This window comes from Eurytemora carolleeae, unplaced genomic scaffold (genome assembly GCF_000591075.1).
Source record: "Eurytemora carolleeae unplaced genomic scaffold, Eaff_2.0 scaffold256, whole genome shotgun sequence".
Taxonomy (NCBI): domain Eukaryota; kingdom Metazoa; phylum Arthropoda; class Copepoda; order Calanoida; family Temoridae; genus Eurytemora; species Eurytemora carolleeae.
Window position 1 is genome coordinate 138,090 of NW_019396155.1, and position 18,211 is coordinate 156,300.

The window sequence follows — 18,211 nt, forward strand, 5'->3', positions numbered from 1 at the left end:
CTTTAACATAAAATAGTTTTATTCAATTTTTAATAATGCTTTATAACGATTATCTAACAAGACTTTTCATCCCTGCATGGCTGAAAAACATCTTTTTGATAAAAAATTTAAAAACTTAAAGGGGCTGACGTACTTTTTAGCAATTAACCTTCATGGAGGGTCACTTGGAATTACTTCTCCAGTCCCTTTGATATGTTTCATAATTCGAGTTGTAATTTGTGATCAACATTCGTTAAATTCTTAAATATACATTTTGCAATACATCTATATATGTATATATATTTCAGTTTTTAAACTTCACATTTTATTAAAAAAAGAATTATACTAAACATAATGTTTCACGCCTCATGACGATCCTCAGTCTATATATATTACACATTTATGCTATATATATATATATTACATATATATAGTTGTCTGAAAGAGGAGTCTGGTATGTTATTAATATCAAGGAATAATTTCTCGTGGAAGAATTTTTATGTGCAAATTGACTTCTCTGTTTGTTTAAATCATGTTCAAACACTGAACATAATTCAATATTTGAACATTTTTCACAGTCTACTTGACCAAACCACTTAAAAATTAAGTATGGCGGTTTACAAGAAATCTTTGATATTTACATGTTTTTAACAAATCATATGCATCATATTGTTTCAGTGAATGTTTCAATATTTACTTTTTTTATAAAATAAAACTTTTCATAGAATGATATATTGGAATTAGTGTAAGGACTGGTTGTTGCACGCTCCGGTTACTCTAAATATCAGAGGTTTGCATCGGGGATACAGCTCCCGGAGTCAGGGTGAAAACTTGGCGGCAAACTGGCGGTGCTCGNGGGGATCGGATATCAGGAAGAGGATGCAGTGAAGAAGATGCGAGGCCTGATCCTGGTTTTGATCCTGGTATACCCGGAGAGAGTTTGAAGATCAACAGTTCATCCAGGTTCGGGATACTTCTTCAGTTTATCCAGGGTAGACTAACATACAAGAAAGGAAGGTAATGTTTCCAGATAAGGAGAAGGGTATAAAAAATTCTTTGACCATGACCTACTCATCACTTTTAAACTTAAACACATGTCCATGCACTTATCTTTTTACGTGGAATAAATACAACAAAGGAATTGAGTCCTTGCCACAAATTCTGATTTTCTAATCCCTATATCTTTTGAACCCTATGTCGTAAACCTTTAATATTTCAAACTTATATTATTTGATCTAACAGAAGTCATAGTTTGAAATGTCAAATGTCTACAACATTGGACTGCAAAGATATAGGAATTAGAAAATCAGAGTTTGTGACAAAGACTCAATTCCTTTTATACTAAACGTTAAATCTTAATAACTTTACTCGCACTCTACTAAATATTCAACAAATATAAAAGATTTTTAAAACTATTTCTGTTTTTTTTTTTACCTTTTTAAAGTGTATAATTTTATTGCACAAAATGATTCATTTACACAATTCTTTAGCGTTTGCTATATGAGCTAATATCTGGATTTAAAGTTACCATAACTAATCAATTTACATAATTATAATTAATGATAAATTATTATAAATAATATTTGCAATAATTAAGGATTGTCTACATGAAATAACATTTATTTCTATTAAAAATGCAAAATAAAAATTCAAAAATTATAATAGGAGCAAACCTGAGATTCTCATGATCCTGTAGGATATCGTCGTTTTCAGATTGGTTGCGTATTTGTTGAATATGATCTGTTTAATATTACAACTTTTATACAAAATTCCATTTATATGAATTTTCGTATAAAGGAGTTGAGTTTTTGCCACAAACTCTGATTTTCTAATCTCTATATCTTTGTAACCCAATGTCGTAGACCTTAGATATTTTAAACTATCAATACTTACAGATAAAGTAATCTAAGTTTGAAATATCAAATATTTTCATCATAAGGTTGCAAAGCTATTGGAATCAGAAGATTTTAGTTTGTGGCAAAACTCAATTCCTTTGACATAGTTTTATATTAATTTCTCGAGACAGGAACCATTAGATAGATGACTTATAGGTGTCGTTCAACTTCTGAGATTCTCAGGTTTTAGCCTATACAGTATAAATCCTTTCATTTTTCCTTTACAGTCCTTTTAAGGAGGTATTGAAAAGAACAGAAAGGTGTGAATTCTAATATGTAAATCAAATAAATTTACTTTACTCTACCTTATGCGTTTAATCAAAACAAGAGAAGCTACGGTCACAAAGTCGTACCATTAATGTCGCATGATATTGACCATCTTTAATTCTGTTTTTGGAGCATGTAATAGGGAAAAGATAATGAAATAAAAATTGTAAAAAATGGCAAATTTTGATTGTCTCTTATATGTAACATGAATTTGAGAATAATAAAATAATATTTTTCCTTTGTTTAAAGAAGATAGGGTAGAAGCATTTGCGGATTATATTTCTTTGGTTTCAGGGATTCCAAAATAACAAAATAAAATTTAAAAAATAATTTTCTCTCAAAGCATAAAAGTAAATTTTTTCTATATAATTCAAAGTCATAAAAATTATTTTAAAATTTTTTTAGCTTGACTTCTTGAAGGATTATTTGGAAACACACAAAGTGCTTCCTTTGTTTAAATACATGTTAAAAACTTTTTTAGAAAAGAAAACAGAGTCCGAATTTAATGAATTTGAGCCGCGTCTCAAATCCACCGAAAACCGGTTTCGATTGAGCGCCGGCTTAAATCTTAAATACAATTTTAAGTGGAACCAAACACTTTTGAGCCACGTCTCAAATATAAGCCGCGGCTCAAATTCTTTAAATTCGACCTCAGGTTTATAACGAATAGATCTATATATATCTATACGCATAAAAAATACTTTCGAATATTACAGATATGAAAACGGAGGTCGAAATTAAAGAATTTGAGCCGCGGCTTAAATTGAAGTGGCGGCTCAAATATGGTTGGTTATACTTAACATCGTAGTCATTGCTTCAAGATTTAAGCCGGCGCTCAATTAAAACCGGTTTTTGGCGGATTTAAAACGCGGCACAAATTCATTAAATTGTGACACTGAAGTTTATTTTAGTCAATATTTAGTAGTCATACCTAATAAATCAATAATCACATCTTATTTTTATTCCTTGAAAAGTCAAATTTTACAATTTTACGGAAAAAGAAAAAAACGGATTGTTAAAATTAACTTTAATTGGAAACTTTGTGTCATTGCATTGTTATATTATCGAAACATATGTAAAACAAAATAAATATTTTAATAAATAGAGTATCCAGTAATTTTTTATGATTTAAAGATAAGAACTAGCCTGAATTTAACAGTTTAATTGGAAACTTTGTATCATTGCATTTTTATATTATCGAAACATATGTAAAACTAATTAAATATTTCAATAAATATAGAGTATTCAGTAATTTTTTATGATTTATATATAAGAACTCTAGCCTGAATTTAACAGTTTAAAAAATTGGACAACTTTTTCATGACAAAGTCAGCTTATAATAAACTTGAAATTTGAATAGGTAGAATCCATGATATCATCAATACTTCTCTCACAAATACTATAATTATTATAGTTTTATAACATAAATCTGTACGAAGGATCGGAGGAAACAGTAAACTACTTTTATGTATACTTTAAACGTAAATCAGTGTAGTTATCAAATTATATAAAATGAATTTTTTATTAAAATGGCATTTAATGTAATAGGTCAAAAGTGCGTTCAAATAAAGGTGTCGTATCGTTTGCACTAATGATTGATCGGACTAACGTACATTCGCACTAACGTTCATTCGGACTAGCGTTTTATTTAAGGGTTAGGTTAGGTTAGCAGTGGCGGATATAAGGGGGGTTATTGGGGTTATTTACCCCCCCCTAGAATCCTGGGGGTAAATACCCCCCCCTAGAATCCTGGGGGGAAATACCCCCCCCTAGAATCCTAGAGGTAATTACCCCTGAACATATATTCAGGTCCTGAATAGCAGGGGTTACTCCACTTGCTGCCTCTAGAAGTTACAGTTTACTTCAAAAAAAAATGCATTCCCTATTGATTAGTCTGCACTCAAGTGCATTTTCATGATAGTAAAAGTTTTTGCGGCATNGCGCGCTTCGCGCGCCAAATTAAAATTTTTTACCCCCCCCTACAGAATCCTTATATCCGCCCCTGTAGGTTAGGTTAAGACAATTTCTGGGCCGAACACTGCGACTAGGACAGGCTAGGGGGCCGAGCGCCGCGGCTAGGACAGGCTAGGGGGACAGGCACTGCGGCCACAAGTGTTACTGATCAGCTGACTTTAGTGCAAAAGTACGTGAGTTCAATCGGACATTAGTGCGAACGATATAGCATCCAAATAAATGCAACATTAGCTCCTTTATGTATCTACGCTGTTTTTGACTGAAGATGAACGAACCATTATTTCCAATATGATATTTATTTTCTTAGATTTCCTGATGGAAAGAAATAAAATGTGTGAAATCCATTATTGATAAATCCTTTGGAATCCATTAGATAGAAATCTGATGTAAATATTTCAGGTGTAGTTGGTCCCAGGTGGGCTATTTCAATCTTCTCCTGTTGACAACTTCAAGGCGCCATCTTGTGTCAGCTGTAACTCAAGATGTCAGCTGTTATGGGGCCCTGGATTTCCAGGCTGCTATTTATTGGGCCCTGGATAATCATATTATCTAATCTTGTCGAGAAAGGTAAAGGCACATCTTCACAAAAAGAGGGAAAATTCTTTTATTTAAAGTTTTAGGTAGATGCAAATTAAATATAGCACAATAAGTTAATAAATACAGGCCCGTAGCTAGGGGGTGGGGCACAGGGGCACATGTCTCCCTTTTACCCCTGAAAGGGGGGCACACATTCCGATACAAAATAGAAGAATATGAAAAAAGGAAAATAAGAAAACGAAAAAAGAAAGAAGGAAGGGAAAAGGGGGAGAAAATTGGCATAAAATCTAATTTTCTTACCAAAATTATGTGTACAGGATTATTTTTCCTTCAAATTGAAGGAAAATTGAGTGATTTCTGAAATAAATTATTTGAGAATTTTAATTTTTATCCTGTCTTGTGAAATGAAAGGTTTAATCGTTTTTTTTGTTTTTTGAAAAGCTTATCCTTTTCCCCTTCGTTTATTAGATTCATGATTCTAATGAACCATCGTATAACAAAAAGTAACATGGATCGACATATTTAAATTACATACAAAATATGGTAAGGTTTATGAGAAGCTGTTTGTATCCTCAAGCTTGCAGGGGAATTTTTTATTTCGAATTTAATTTTGTGAAAACTGAAGTTTAATTTAAGTCAAATCTCTACATCTTATGCCTCCAGTTTTTTGTTTTGATAAGTAGCTAATAAACTAAAATGTGTTATAAGCTAAAAATTTTAAAAGATTTTTTAGTCTACATTCATAAATTTTCACCCTTATAGGGTTTTTCAGGACAAAAAAAATAATTATCTATCTATACTATTTAAAACTTATGTGCCTCCCCCTTTCAAAATTCCTAGCTACGGGCATGAATAAATGTCTAATTTTAGGAGAATGCGACACCCCCGAGTTTATTTATCCGATTGACAATATCACAGTTGCAGCAGGAAGAGATGCTCATTTCACATGTGTTGTCAACAAACTACAGGGGCACAAGGTAATGATGTGTCCGGGCACAAGGTAATGATGTGTCCGAAATTCGAAATTGAAATGAATAGTCTAGGGAACATACTGTATTAATGTACTCTACTGCATATAATTTGCGAACATTTACATGATTTGTACACTTTGAACATTCAGGCTGAAAGGGACTGAAAACATTTATACCGAGAGATTCTTAAAATTCCTATTTAATATATATTCTATTCTCTATTCTGCATACACGGTTTAATTAAAAGAATCAAAAAGCTAAAAATCTTAGTTTACATATAAAAAAATTATAAATATTTACTTTTTAGGTTGCTTGGTTGAGATCAGATTCTAAAGCCATTCTTGCCATACACAACCACATGGTGACTAATAACCACAGGTTAATTATTTACAAAAACACATGGTGACTAATAACCACAGGTTAATTATTTACACAACCACATGGTGATTATTAATCACAGGTTAGCTATATACACAACCACATGGTAATTAATTGCCACATGTTCACTAATAACCATGGGGACTAATAACCACAGGTTTTCTATATATACAACTATATAGTGAGTAATAACCAGAGGTTGACTATATACATAACCACATTGTGACTAATAACCACAAGTTAACTATATACAAAACCACACGGTGACTAATTACCACAGGTTAACTATATTCACAACCACAAGGTGACTAATAACCACATGTTCACTTTATATACAACTACATGGTGGACTATAAATATGCAAAGGTTACACATTACACAACCACAGTCAAATTTTAAAATCGTTTGTTTAGAATGACTGTGAGCCATAATGGTCATAATACCTGGAGGCTACATATCTCCAACGTGCAAAGAAATGACTCCGGGCACTACATGTGTCAGATCAACACGGAGCCTATGGTCAGTCAGATCGGGATGCTTGAGGTAATTCAAGATATCCAGGATATAACTAAACCAATCTAGTCGAGACCCCAGATATCCTCTTTAATACTATCCTAGTTAGTTAAATCCCGAGATATCCTCTATAATGAAACCTGATATTCCTAGGTAGTTGAGACCCCAGATATCCTCTGTAATGAAACCTGATATTCCTAGGTAGTTGAGGCCCCAGATATCCTCTATAATGAAACCTGATATTCCTAGGTAGTTGAGGCCCCAGATATCCTCTATAATGAAACCTGATATTTCTAGGTAGTTGAGGCCCCAGATATCCTCTGTAATGAAACCTGATATTCCTAGGTAGTTGAGGCCCCAGATATCCTCTGTAATGAAACCTGATATTTCTAGGTAGTTAATTGAGGCCCCAGATATCCTCTATAATGAAACCTGATATTTCTAGGTAGTTAATTGAGGCCCCAGATATCCTCTATAATGAAACCTGATATTTCTAGGTGGTTGAGGCCCCAGATATTCTTTACAATGAAACTTCTAATGATACTATCACTATGGAGAGTGCTAATGTAAACCTAATCTGCGAAGCCAGGTGAGTTAATTTCTCCATATTATACACTACACAGATAGAGATAAAAATGAGATTTAATGCAGCTTAAACTCTTTAAGTTTCAAGTTCTGAAGGTTAAATGTTTGTAATAGATAAATTACACTAAATTTAATCTTTACAACAAAGCAATGCTAAGAATCTACAAAATTCTTTTTAAGTTAGACTCCCAAATTAGTGTCTTAGACGTCTCTCATCATATATGAGAGTGAAACTCCAAGTAACTTCTCCAGTATTAAAAAGAAGTTTAAGATTCTGTACTATAGAGGATACCCTGAGCCGACAGTGATCTGGAAAAGAGAGGATAAAGAGAATATTGTACTCAGAGACGGTACAGGCGGAGTGCACAGAGGTAATGATACAATATTGTACTCAGAGGCGGTATAGGTGGAGTTCATAGAGGTAATACTACTATATTGTACTCAGAGACGGTACAGGTGGAGTTCATAGAGGTAATAATTCAATAATGTACTCAGAGACGGTACTGGTGGAGCTCACAGACGTAATGATACAACATTGTGCTCAGAGATCCCCCCCCCCTCCCCTCTCGTAAATGTTACGCATGCGTATGTCTTAATTAATTAATATGCTGATACTGTTAAAAACTCTTTTTCTAGACTCTAACTTTTAACCTGCAGTCATTGAACGCAAAAAGTTATTGTCAAAGTTTCTTGCAATAATGTTTCATCGGAGAATAGAATCTGAACTGGAGACAGGGAACATGAATGGTTTAGATATTGTAGGGAAACCCCTCCCCTCCCAATCCTAAACTTTCCCTATCCCTCCTTCACACTTACTTCTTACTTCATAAGGGGAAGGCAATACAAGTTTCAATAAAATTCTGAACACTCGGAGCATGTTGAAACCTTCAAACTTTTATTTCTTTTTAAACTTCTGTTTTACTCAATGTTCACACTTTTCATTTTCTGAGTTTTGAAAACACTTCTTTGATAAAAAATATAAAAGAGAGTATTTAAACATGGTCGGAATCCTAGAGGGGTACTCCTAGATTACCTTGAACCTGACTGAGTTACAGTTTAAGCCCGAAGATCACCTTGAACCTGCCTGAGTTACAGTTTAAGCCTGTAGATCACTTTATACCTGCCTGAGTTGCAGTTTAAGCCCAGAGATCACCTTGAACCTGGCTGAGTTACAGTTTAAGCCTGGAGATCACTTTGAACCTGGATGAGTTACAGTTTACGCCCGGAGATCACCTTAAACCTGTCTGAGTTATAGTTTAAGCCCGGAGATCACCTTGAACCTGGCTGAGTTACAGATTAAACCCAGAGATTACCTTAAACCTGTCTGAGTTATAGTTTAAGCCCGGAGATCATCTAGAACCTGGCTGAGTTACAGTTTAAGCCCAGAGATCACCTTGAACCTGGCTGAATTACAGTTTAAGCCTGGAGATCACTTTGAACCTGGATGAGTTGCAGTTCACGCCCGGAGATCACCTTGAACCTGTCTGAGTTATAGTTTAAGCCCGGAGATCACCTTGTACCGGGGGAGGGGTGGCTATGCAGCTAATGCAAAACACAATTAAATATAAAGAGAAGAAAGATAGCTAGAAAAAAAGGAAATTGGCAAAAATGATTATCTCCATTAAAAACATATATCAATTACTAGTCGCTTAATATTGTAATTTGTAAAAACACGAAAATAACAAATTCCCAAGTTGTTAAAATGACTTTAAATTAATTTTACTGTTCTGTCTTTTTTGATAACTTGTGCAAATATTCCAGATATTTGCAAAACCATACATTTTGCACACATTTGCGGGACGATTATTTAAATGTATTGAGCAGTGAAGACAAAATTCTCTCCACGTAGTTTCCGAATTTCTCTCCGGTCCTGTAATGAAATCTATCCCGGATCTTCTCACTTTGTCTGTAAACCTTCAACCTACTTTATCTTGCTCTTCTCTTCTCTTACTTTATCATGTTCTTCTGTTCTCCTATTTCATCACTTTCTTCTGTTCTCCTACTTTATCATGTTCTTCTTTTCTCCTACTTTATCATGTTCTTCTGTTCTCCTACTTCATCATGTTCTTCTGTTCTTCTACTTTATTATGTTCGTCTGTTCTCCTACTTCATCATGTTCTTCTGTTCTTCTACTTTATCATGTTATTCTGTTCTCCTACTTTATCATGTTCTTCTGTTCTTCTACTTTATCATGTTCTTCTGTTTCCTACTTCATTATGTTCTTCTGTTCTCCTACTTTATCATGTTCTTCTGTTTTACTGACTTATTATGTTCTTCTGTTCACCTACTTCTATTACTTTATAATTTTCTTCTGTTCTCCTACTTTATCATATTTCTTTTGTTCTCCTGCTTTATCATGTTCGTCTGTTCTCCTACTTTATAATGTTCGTCTGTTCTCCTAATTTATCATAATCTTCTGTTCTCCTACTTTATCATGTTCTTCTGTTCTCCTATTTTATCAAGCTCTGTAATGTTCTCCTGCCTATCATGTTCTCTGTTCTACGCTGTACCCTGCTCTTATATCCTATCTAGCCTGGTTTTATTTTCCTGTATTAAGTTTGGTATAATCAGTTGTATACGTCTCCTGGTTTCCAGGTTTACTATAACCTAACCTTCTAGACTTCTGAAATGGATTAGGTTGCTCGTCTACCACTCTCCTCTTATTGCTTCATTCTTTTTATATTTTATATTTCTTTTTATTTAATAACATGTTCTTTCACTCGGAAGTAAGGTTTCAAATTATTATTATTTCATATAAATGTCTTTAAATAATACAGAGCCATAGATTAACAAAAATAACAGATAGGGCACTAGATGTAGTCTTTTCAAGATTTGAATGAAAATCGCTCACAATAACCCAGAGGCAGAATCCAGGAGGAGTTTCGCTCAATCGGCGTAGAATTGTAAGACAGAGATGGCGCGAAACTCCTCTGGGCTTCTGCCTTAGGGTTATTATAAACGAGTTTCATCCAAATCTTGAAATGACGACATCTAGTGTCCTATCTGTTATTTTGATTAATTTATGTACAGAGCGTTCTATATTTCATTGGATTATCTCCAAAATTCACACAGACTATTTAAAGAATCATGGATCTTGTGCATATGCATTTTCAAATCTATCGGATCTCCATTATTCTTATGTCATCCCTATTTAGTCAATTCCACTATTCCACTAATTTTTCTCCATTACTTTCGTGATCATTCTCCATTTTCTCATCTCTACTCATCCTCCTCTAAACCATTCATTTCATCTAACTAATCTATCCATTTCATGTAACTAATCTATCAATTTCATGTAACTAATCTATCCATTTCATGTAACTAATCTATTAATTTCATGTAACTAATCTATCAATTTCATGTTACTAATCTATCCATTTCACGTAACTAAATTCTATCCATTTTATGTAACTAATCTATCCATTTCATGTAACTAATCCATCAATTCCATGCCTAGATATCCCAGCTCTATTAGTATAAAAGCTGATTTAGTTTGTGTTGAAGGTGAAAATGAGAATTATGTTGGGTTGAGTTGAGAGCATGGTTCGGATAAGTGACTGAGTACATTAGGAAATGGAAAACTGTGATACAAAGTTCCAAAAAAACATATATTTGATTTCGTATTTAAAATGTTTATCTGTACTGGGTATTATGTATATGTATATTGTATATGGATGCACTAAAAACATATATTTGATTTCGTATTTAAAATGTTTGTTTGTACTGGGTATTATGTATATAAAATCGATAGATTATTTCTTTAAATTTATATTAGTTATCTCCTAGTACAGAAATTGCTCTAGCTTTACAAGTTAAATTTAAAATGTGTTAAATTGATCGGAAATTCAATTATTTACCGTTAAATAAACATATCTTTTTAAATAAACATATTTGTTATAAATTCAACGGGATCCAAGCATGTATGAAATGTTATTTTGATTAAAAACATATTTTTTGACCATTTTCTCTATGGCCGATTTAAAAATGCTCTCGGCCATTGGGATTTGGGACTTAGATCAAACTTTTAAGATTTTTTCTCTTTGTGAATTTATTGTTAATGGTATATATAAAATACAAGTTCCAGAGCGAGGGCATAGTTTTTATTTTTTTCTGTGATTATTTTGAATAAAAATTATATATTCCTAGTGTCAAGTGTAGAAGGAAGAGAACTCAGTCTAACGAAGCTTACACGTGGGGATTCAGGAAACCAAATTTACAAATTTAAAATTGCATTATTACGAAGTTGGGGGGGGGGGGGGGGGGGGTAGTCGATCTGTTTTTGTTGTATACAGATAATTTGTCTAATCTTTTGTAATGAAATTCAATTTATAATGTAAAATTGTATGCATAAAATGGAATTATTTGATATTTTGCTTAAAATTAATTGATATTTCAATTTGGTTTGAAAGTATTCGCTATTTGGTTTGGAATTGAATATAGTTTGGTTTGGAATTAATTGATATTTGGTTTGGAATTTAATTGAATTTGGTTTAGAATTATATGATATTTGTATTTGAATGGAATGTAACTTGGTTTGGAACTATCTAATAATTGGTGCGAGATTCATTGATGTTTGATTTAGAACTATATTTGATATTTGGTTGGGATTAAATATAATTTGGTTTGGAAATAGGAGCATATCTTTGTATCGCTAGTAATGGTGTCCCAAGTCCTGTATCAAAGAGGATAATGCTTCATGTGCACTGTAAGTAAATCTTTTTGCAACTTTTAAAACCTATCGTCGTAGTATTGATAAATACAATGAATACGACTTTCTACTTCAATTTTGATTCCTACCATTAATTTAAAGCAGAAACACATGTTTATGTAAACAAAGAGAAGTTGTCAATTAAGACAAATGCTTATTAGGGATCAATTAATTATTAGCAAAAAGTCGTTTTTATTGTATTGATATAATCGCCGACCACTCTTTAACATATTTTCTAATTTCTAATCATTTAGTTCATCCGACGGTTGATGTAGTGAATCAGATAGTCAGTGCAGCAGTCGGTACACAGGTACATACTGTACATACATGTTTTGTACACTGCCAGGTATCTACAATAAAGGTGTTATGTATTTTACCAAAGGCATTTTCCCAAGGGTGAATTCTCAAGTGACAATTTCCGAAGCGGCAACTTCCCAAAATTTAGGTTAGGCCAATAGCTTAGACTAGAAGAGACTAGGGTCGAGCGATGCGGCTAGGACAGACTTGGGAAATTGCAGAGTTGAAAACTTGCATCTTGGAAAAAAGCCTTTAGTTAAGTACCTCTTGGGAATAACCTTTTGGGAAAGTACCTAACACCATAATAAAGGTATGGGGATAGGGATTGTATGCAACTTTGACTATGACGTATTTGGCCGGCTGGATTTATCAAAACAAACATTGAAGAGAATAGTCGGAACTTTCCTGTGCAAGGTAGGAAGGACATGCTTGTTTACTAATGGTTGTTTGTTTACCTAAAAAGACTTTCTGAGTGGTCTAAATACGTCATAGAAAAATATGCACAAATCCTGTCCCCCCTACCTTCATATGCCTACCTTGGTACATATTTTCTTTTGGATATATTTACACAAAAAAATATTTGATCTAATTTTTCAATTCTTCAGATTTTGTAATTTTATTGAGCTCTCTGCAAAATTGATGAAAACAGACCCGGCAGCTTAGAAAAGTCTCTTTACAGTTCATGCAAATATAATATATTTTCAACAATAGAGTAACACATGAGATAAAAGGAACTTTCAAGTAACCCTCCATTTAAACATTACATGTACAGCGTTACAAGCTGAACCTTTGTCGGGTTGTATTCTAGGATATCCTTGTATTCTATGATAATCTTGTATTCTAGGATATCCTTGTATTCTAGGATATCCTTGTATTCTAGGATATCCGTGTATTCTAGATTATCCTTGTATTCTAGGATATCCTTGTGTTCTAGGATATCCTTGTGTTCTAGGATATCATTGTATTCTAGGATATTCTTGTATTCTAGGATATCATTGTATTCTAGGATATCCTTGTATTCTAGGATATCCTTGTATTCTAGGATATCCTTGTATTCTAGGATATCCGTGTATTCTAGATTATCCTTGTATTCTAGGATTAGGATATCCTTGTGTTCTAGGATATCCTTGTATTCTAGATTATCCTTGTATTCTAGGATATCCTTGTGTTCTAGGATATCCTTGTGTTCTAGGATATCCTTGTATTCTAGGATATCCTTGTATTCTAGGATATCCTTGTATTCTAGAATATTCTTGTATTCTAGGATATCCTTGTATTCTAGGATATCCTTGTATTCTAGGATATCCTTGTATTCTAGGATATCCTTGTGTTCTAGGATATTCTTGTATATTCTATTATAATCTTGTATTGTGGGATATTCTTGTATTCAATTATAATCTTGTATTCTAGGATATCCTTGTATTCTAGGATATCCTTGTATTCTAGGATATCCTTGTATTCTAGGATATCCTTGTATTCTAGGATATCCTTGTATTCTAGGATATTCTTGTATTCTATTATAATCTTGTATTGTGGGATATTCTTGTATTCAATTATAATCTTGTATTCTAGGATATCCTTGTATTCTAGGATATCCTTGTATTCTAGGATATCCTTGTGTTCTAGGATATCCTTGTGTTCTAGGATATCATTGTATTCTAGGATATTCTTGTATTCTAGGATATCCTTGTATTCTAGGATATCCTTGTGTTCTAGGATATTCTTGTATTCTAGGATATTATTGTATTCTAGGATATACTTTTATTCTAGGATATCCTTGTATTCTAGGATATCCGTGTATTCTAGGATATTCTTGTATTCTAGGTAATCCTTGAATGTGTTGTACAATCCTCTCCCCGACCCATCAACTACTGGGCCAAACAGATGCAAAAAGGTAATTAGGAATTTCGTGGGAGCCATTTTAAAATCTTTATTTAAAAATAAACATACAATTTTTTGCCCTTAAATAAGAATTTAACTAAGCTAAGCATGATTTGCTTACAAATGTTTCTTAAATTAAGTAACCTTCTTTGAAAAAATAGAAGTACTTTATTTAAAAAATCAACAAAAATTTTAATTAAACCGGGAGCACAAAAAAGCAAAAAAGCTTTGACACATACGTACCCTATCAATCTAGATAATAAAGAGACATACAGTGATTACCAGAAAACTCTGAAATAAGAAGACGACTTTCATACTTAAGTTATGACTTTGAATAGTCAAATTAGTAGGGTACACAGCAATTGTTCAGTGTAAATAGACCCATTTCACTTAGTTAGTGACTTAATAAGTGTCTAGTAAAACTATTTTCTTTTGAACACCATCAAATACATTTACAGTATTTCTATTTAGTCGTCTTCCTACTTCAGGATTTTCTGGTTATCACTGTATTTAAGCGAAAAGATTGGTTTAGTTATATTCCTAATTACAAAAATTTGGTCATTTTGGTCAATTTGGTATATTTTCATATAGGTTAAAAATCATTTAAGAAACTTTGAAACCAGAAATAGATGAGAAATAGTGGAAAAATAGATATGATGAAAAACACATTTCATCGTTATTTGTAAATTTAACATGTATTTTCAACCCTTTTAGGAGAAGATGTAAATATACTTTCTGGAGGTAGATACAAGACTACAGAGGAGCAAATCAATTCTTATAGTATGAGAATATATCTAACTATTGACGTTAGGTATAACAATTAAGATCGAACTGAACTGAGCTACACTGAACTGAACTGAACTTAACTGACTAAACTGAACTAAACTGAACTAAACTAAACTAAACTAAACTAAACTAAACTAAACTAAACTAAACTAAAATAAACTAAACTAAACTAAACTAAACTAAACTAAACTAAACTAAACTAAACTAAACTAAACTAAACTAAACTAAACTAAACTAAACTAAACTAAACTAAACTAAACTAAACTAAACTAAACTAAACTTAACTAAACTAAACTAAATTAGACTAGACTTAACTGAACTAAACTGAACTGAACTTAACTAAACTAACTTTAACGAATTATTTCCTTGTTTAGAAAGAAAGATTTTGGAGTATATGCCTGTAAAGCTAGAAACAGTCTAGGGGAGGCCCAAGCTACTGTTCAATTACAAGGTAAGCTAATTAGTATTAACTAGCGTGGGATCCTAGCTTTGACAGGAAACTAAACTTTATTTAAAAGGCGACCCCATCCACTTAGAATCTTTAAACCAAGCGAAAACATTCCCTGCCCTTATCCCCAGTCAAAATTTGAAATAAATCCGTCAAGGGGTTTAAGAGTTATGATCGGACATAATAATAAACAGAGTTTACTACTTCATATATGAAGATTATAATAATAACTTCTTAATATGTCACAAGCAAAATATAAATTTTTTAGCGTTCAGCTCAAATTATTCAACTTTACTGTGAACAAAAATATCCACATTCTGACACATATTTGTATAAATGTATAAACGTATAAATGCATAAATCTTAATTTTCCAGTTTTCAGTTTACTATGCTATATCATTTCTCAAAAATGTTATGGATGTAAGATGAATGAATTTTGAATGATTAAAAATTCTTTATTTTCCACTGAAGTTAGATCATTGTTTCAGTAATTTTAAGAAGTATAGTTGGCAAAAATGTGATATCTTACATATGCTTTGGTAAAATCTAAAGCACAAACAGAGACTTAAGGCGTAACCAGAAAACTGTGGAAAGATCGTCATCTTCGTTATTTTGCATTTTTTTTTTATTAAACTGTTTTCAATAATTATTGAAAAAAAATCATATACAAACTACAAAATCGTAATATTTGACAATTAAAAAGACGACAATTGTTTCACTGCATTCTGTTTACTACTGTATTTTGTAGAGTCTAAGATAGAGTTGAGTGCCCCGGACCCAGATTTTGAACTGGAGACTACAACGCTACTGCCTGTACAGAGGATTAAGAAGAGAAGGAAGGGGAAGGAGAGGAGAAAAAATAAGTAGGTTTTTAATTTTGAATTTTCTGTAAAATAATAAATTTTTAAGAGCATTTCTTTTAAATGTATAATTTCCCAAGCGGTAACTTCCAACTGTACAATTTTCCAAGTGTTAACTTCCAAAATAAACACTTTTCTAAGTGTTAACTTCCAAACTGTACAATTTTCTAAGTGTTAACTTCCAAACTGTACAATTTTCCAAGTGTTAACTTCCAAAATGTACAATTTCCTAAGTGGAGCTTCCAAAATTTATATTTACCCAAACCGTAACTTCATTAGTGAACAATTTTCCAATCGGTAACTTCCAAATGTAAAAAATCCCAATTGTTAACTACGCATATTTACAATTTTCCAATTGGTGACTTCTCAAATCTATAATTTCCCAAGGGGTAACATGTCCTAGCCGCAGCGCTAGTCTTAATATATGGGAAAATGCCTCTAAATATACTTTCTCCCGCATTAACGTGTCCTAAAGCTGGTCATTGCTTGTCAACTTAGATTTATCTTTTCCGAAAAACATATATATAGAACTAAGATGTCCTGATTGTCAGGGTTGAGGAGTACGATGATTGGGAGGAGGAGGAGGAGGAGGAGGGAGGAGATCAATCCAAACCACAAATCATCTTTTTTAAGGAAACCAGAAAACCAAATCGATATCATCATTTTCATTTAACAAAATAATTTAAATTTTACTGATGAGAAACTTTACAGAACTTGAACTTCTAAAAGGAGCTGTAGACACCATTTCAATTAACCCTCTTTTAAAGAAGTCACATGTAAAATTAACAATGATACTTTTAAACCTTTATCTGAATAATAAGGAAGATATATTGAAAAGAAGACATTTTGTCAATTTTATTCCTAGTCTCTTCTGCATAAATGAGAAGGTCGCTTTTAAGCCAAACCTTTATCAGAATATTTCATTTCCAAAATAATTCTGTATTTTGCTCTCTAATAAAGATTAAAGACGAGCTTAAAAATTGTCTTCTAGTGACCCCCCCCCCCATTCAAGAGAACTGATGCCTTTTCCACAAACATTTGTTTGAGCAAAAATAACAGAGTTATCCCTGGTTTTCTATCATAAAAATTGTTTATTTTCAAATGTGGTTCTCTATAATATTGACTCGCAGATTTATAGATTGGGAAAGAAAGGCACACTTATCCAGATAGAAAAACGACGATATCTTACTCATTGTTGCTTAGATAAAGATTGAAAGGGTACAGTTGTGAATTGTGAATGCCACACTGTAACCGGGGGGTCACTTGAAATGCCGCTTACAGTCCCTTTAGGCAAGATAGAGATGGTTGGTGTTAAATAGGAGCCTGAGATCCCTGCAACAGTTTACACTACACAAACCATCTCATCATTAGACACATATTCATCAAACACAAGGAATAGTCATAAAATAATAATAATAATAATAATAATAATAATAATAAAAATAATAATAATAATAATACTAATAATAATAATAATACTAATAGTAATATAAACAATAATGCAAATAATAATGATAATAATAATTATAAAAATAGTAATGATAACAACGATATTTACAATGATTATTTCCAAAATACCATTGACATAAAACCCTCAACTCGCCCTTAAATACAAAAATTATCAAATAGTCTACATTTTTAACGCAAACAAAGCAAAAGTTAGTATTTTTTTCTTAAAGTTAGGTTATTCATGAATTCATACTTACAAATTACTAAATTTTAGCGTTTAATTATTAAAGATAATTTATCAAACAAACAAACATTAAGATTGATCTAATTAAGCAAAGAATCAAAGTTTGAATCTACAATTACTCATAAACCTTGAGATTTATTTTAAATCTAAAACATTTCACAGTTTATTTCCTTTTATATAAGTAGTTCTATGTATTACTGGATTGTAATATAAATATCTACAATACATTCTACATATATTCATATTTCAGGCTGTATTACAGGATTGTAACATAAATATCTACAATACATTCTACATATATTCATATTTCAGGCTGTATTACTGGATTAAATATAATTACCTACAATACAACCTACATATATTCACATTTCAGGCTATATTACCGGATTGTAATATAAAAATCTACTAATATAGAACTCTTCAATTACATCTTACATAT

The 18,211-nt window shown here is 32.2% G+C and overlaps 1 protein-coding gene across 1 annotated transcript; it reads left to right on the forward strand.

Annotated features, from left to right (window-relative positions):
* Positions 1-885: 885 nt before the first annotated feature.
* Positions 886-18,042, forward strand: LOC111696658 (igLON family member 5). Its single transcript, XM_023466337.1, has 17 exons — positions 886-996; positions 4,515-4,682; positions 5,523-5,629; positions 5,931-6,001; positions 6,415-6,544; positions 7,012-7,103; positions 7,385-7,470; positions 11,246-11,302; positions 11,733-11,804; positions 12,062-12,117; positions 13,929-13,998; positions 14,700-14,796; positions 15,146-15,222; positions 15,968-16,082; positions 16,631-16,712; positions 17,399-17,477; positions 18,023-18,042. Exons 2-17 carry the CDS (start codon positions 4,598-4,600, stop codon positions 18,040-18,042), a joined length of 1,296 nt encoding a protein of 431 aa, XP_023322105.1. The 5' UTR covers positions 886-996; positions 4,515-4,597.
* The last annotated feature ends 169 nt before the right edge of the window (positions 18,043-18,211 follow it).

Bases quoted from the DNA above. Each gene is read 5' to 3' on its own strand.
- LOC111696658 (XM_023466337.1), top strand. From the start codon at position 4,598: ATGTCAGCTGTTATGGGGCCCTGGATTTCCAGGCTGCTATTTATTGGG. The intron at 7,471-11,245 runs GTAATGATACAA...ATATATTCCTAG, and splicing joins TACAGGCGGAGTGCACAGAG to TGTCAAGTGTAGAAGGAAGA. The intron at 12,118-13,928 runs GTACATACTGTA...CTTGTATTCTAG, and splicing joins GTGCAGCAGTCGGTACACAG to GTAATCCTTGAATGTGTTGT.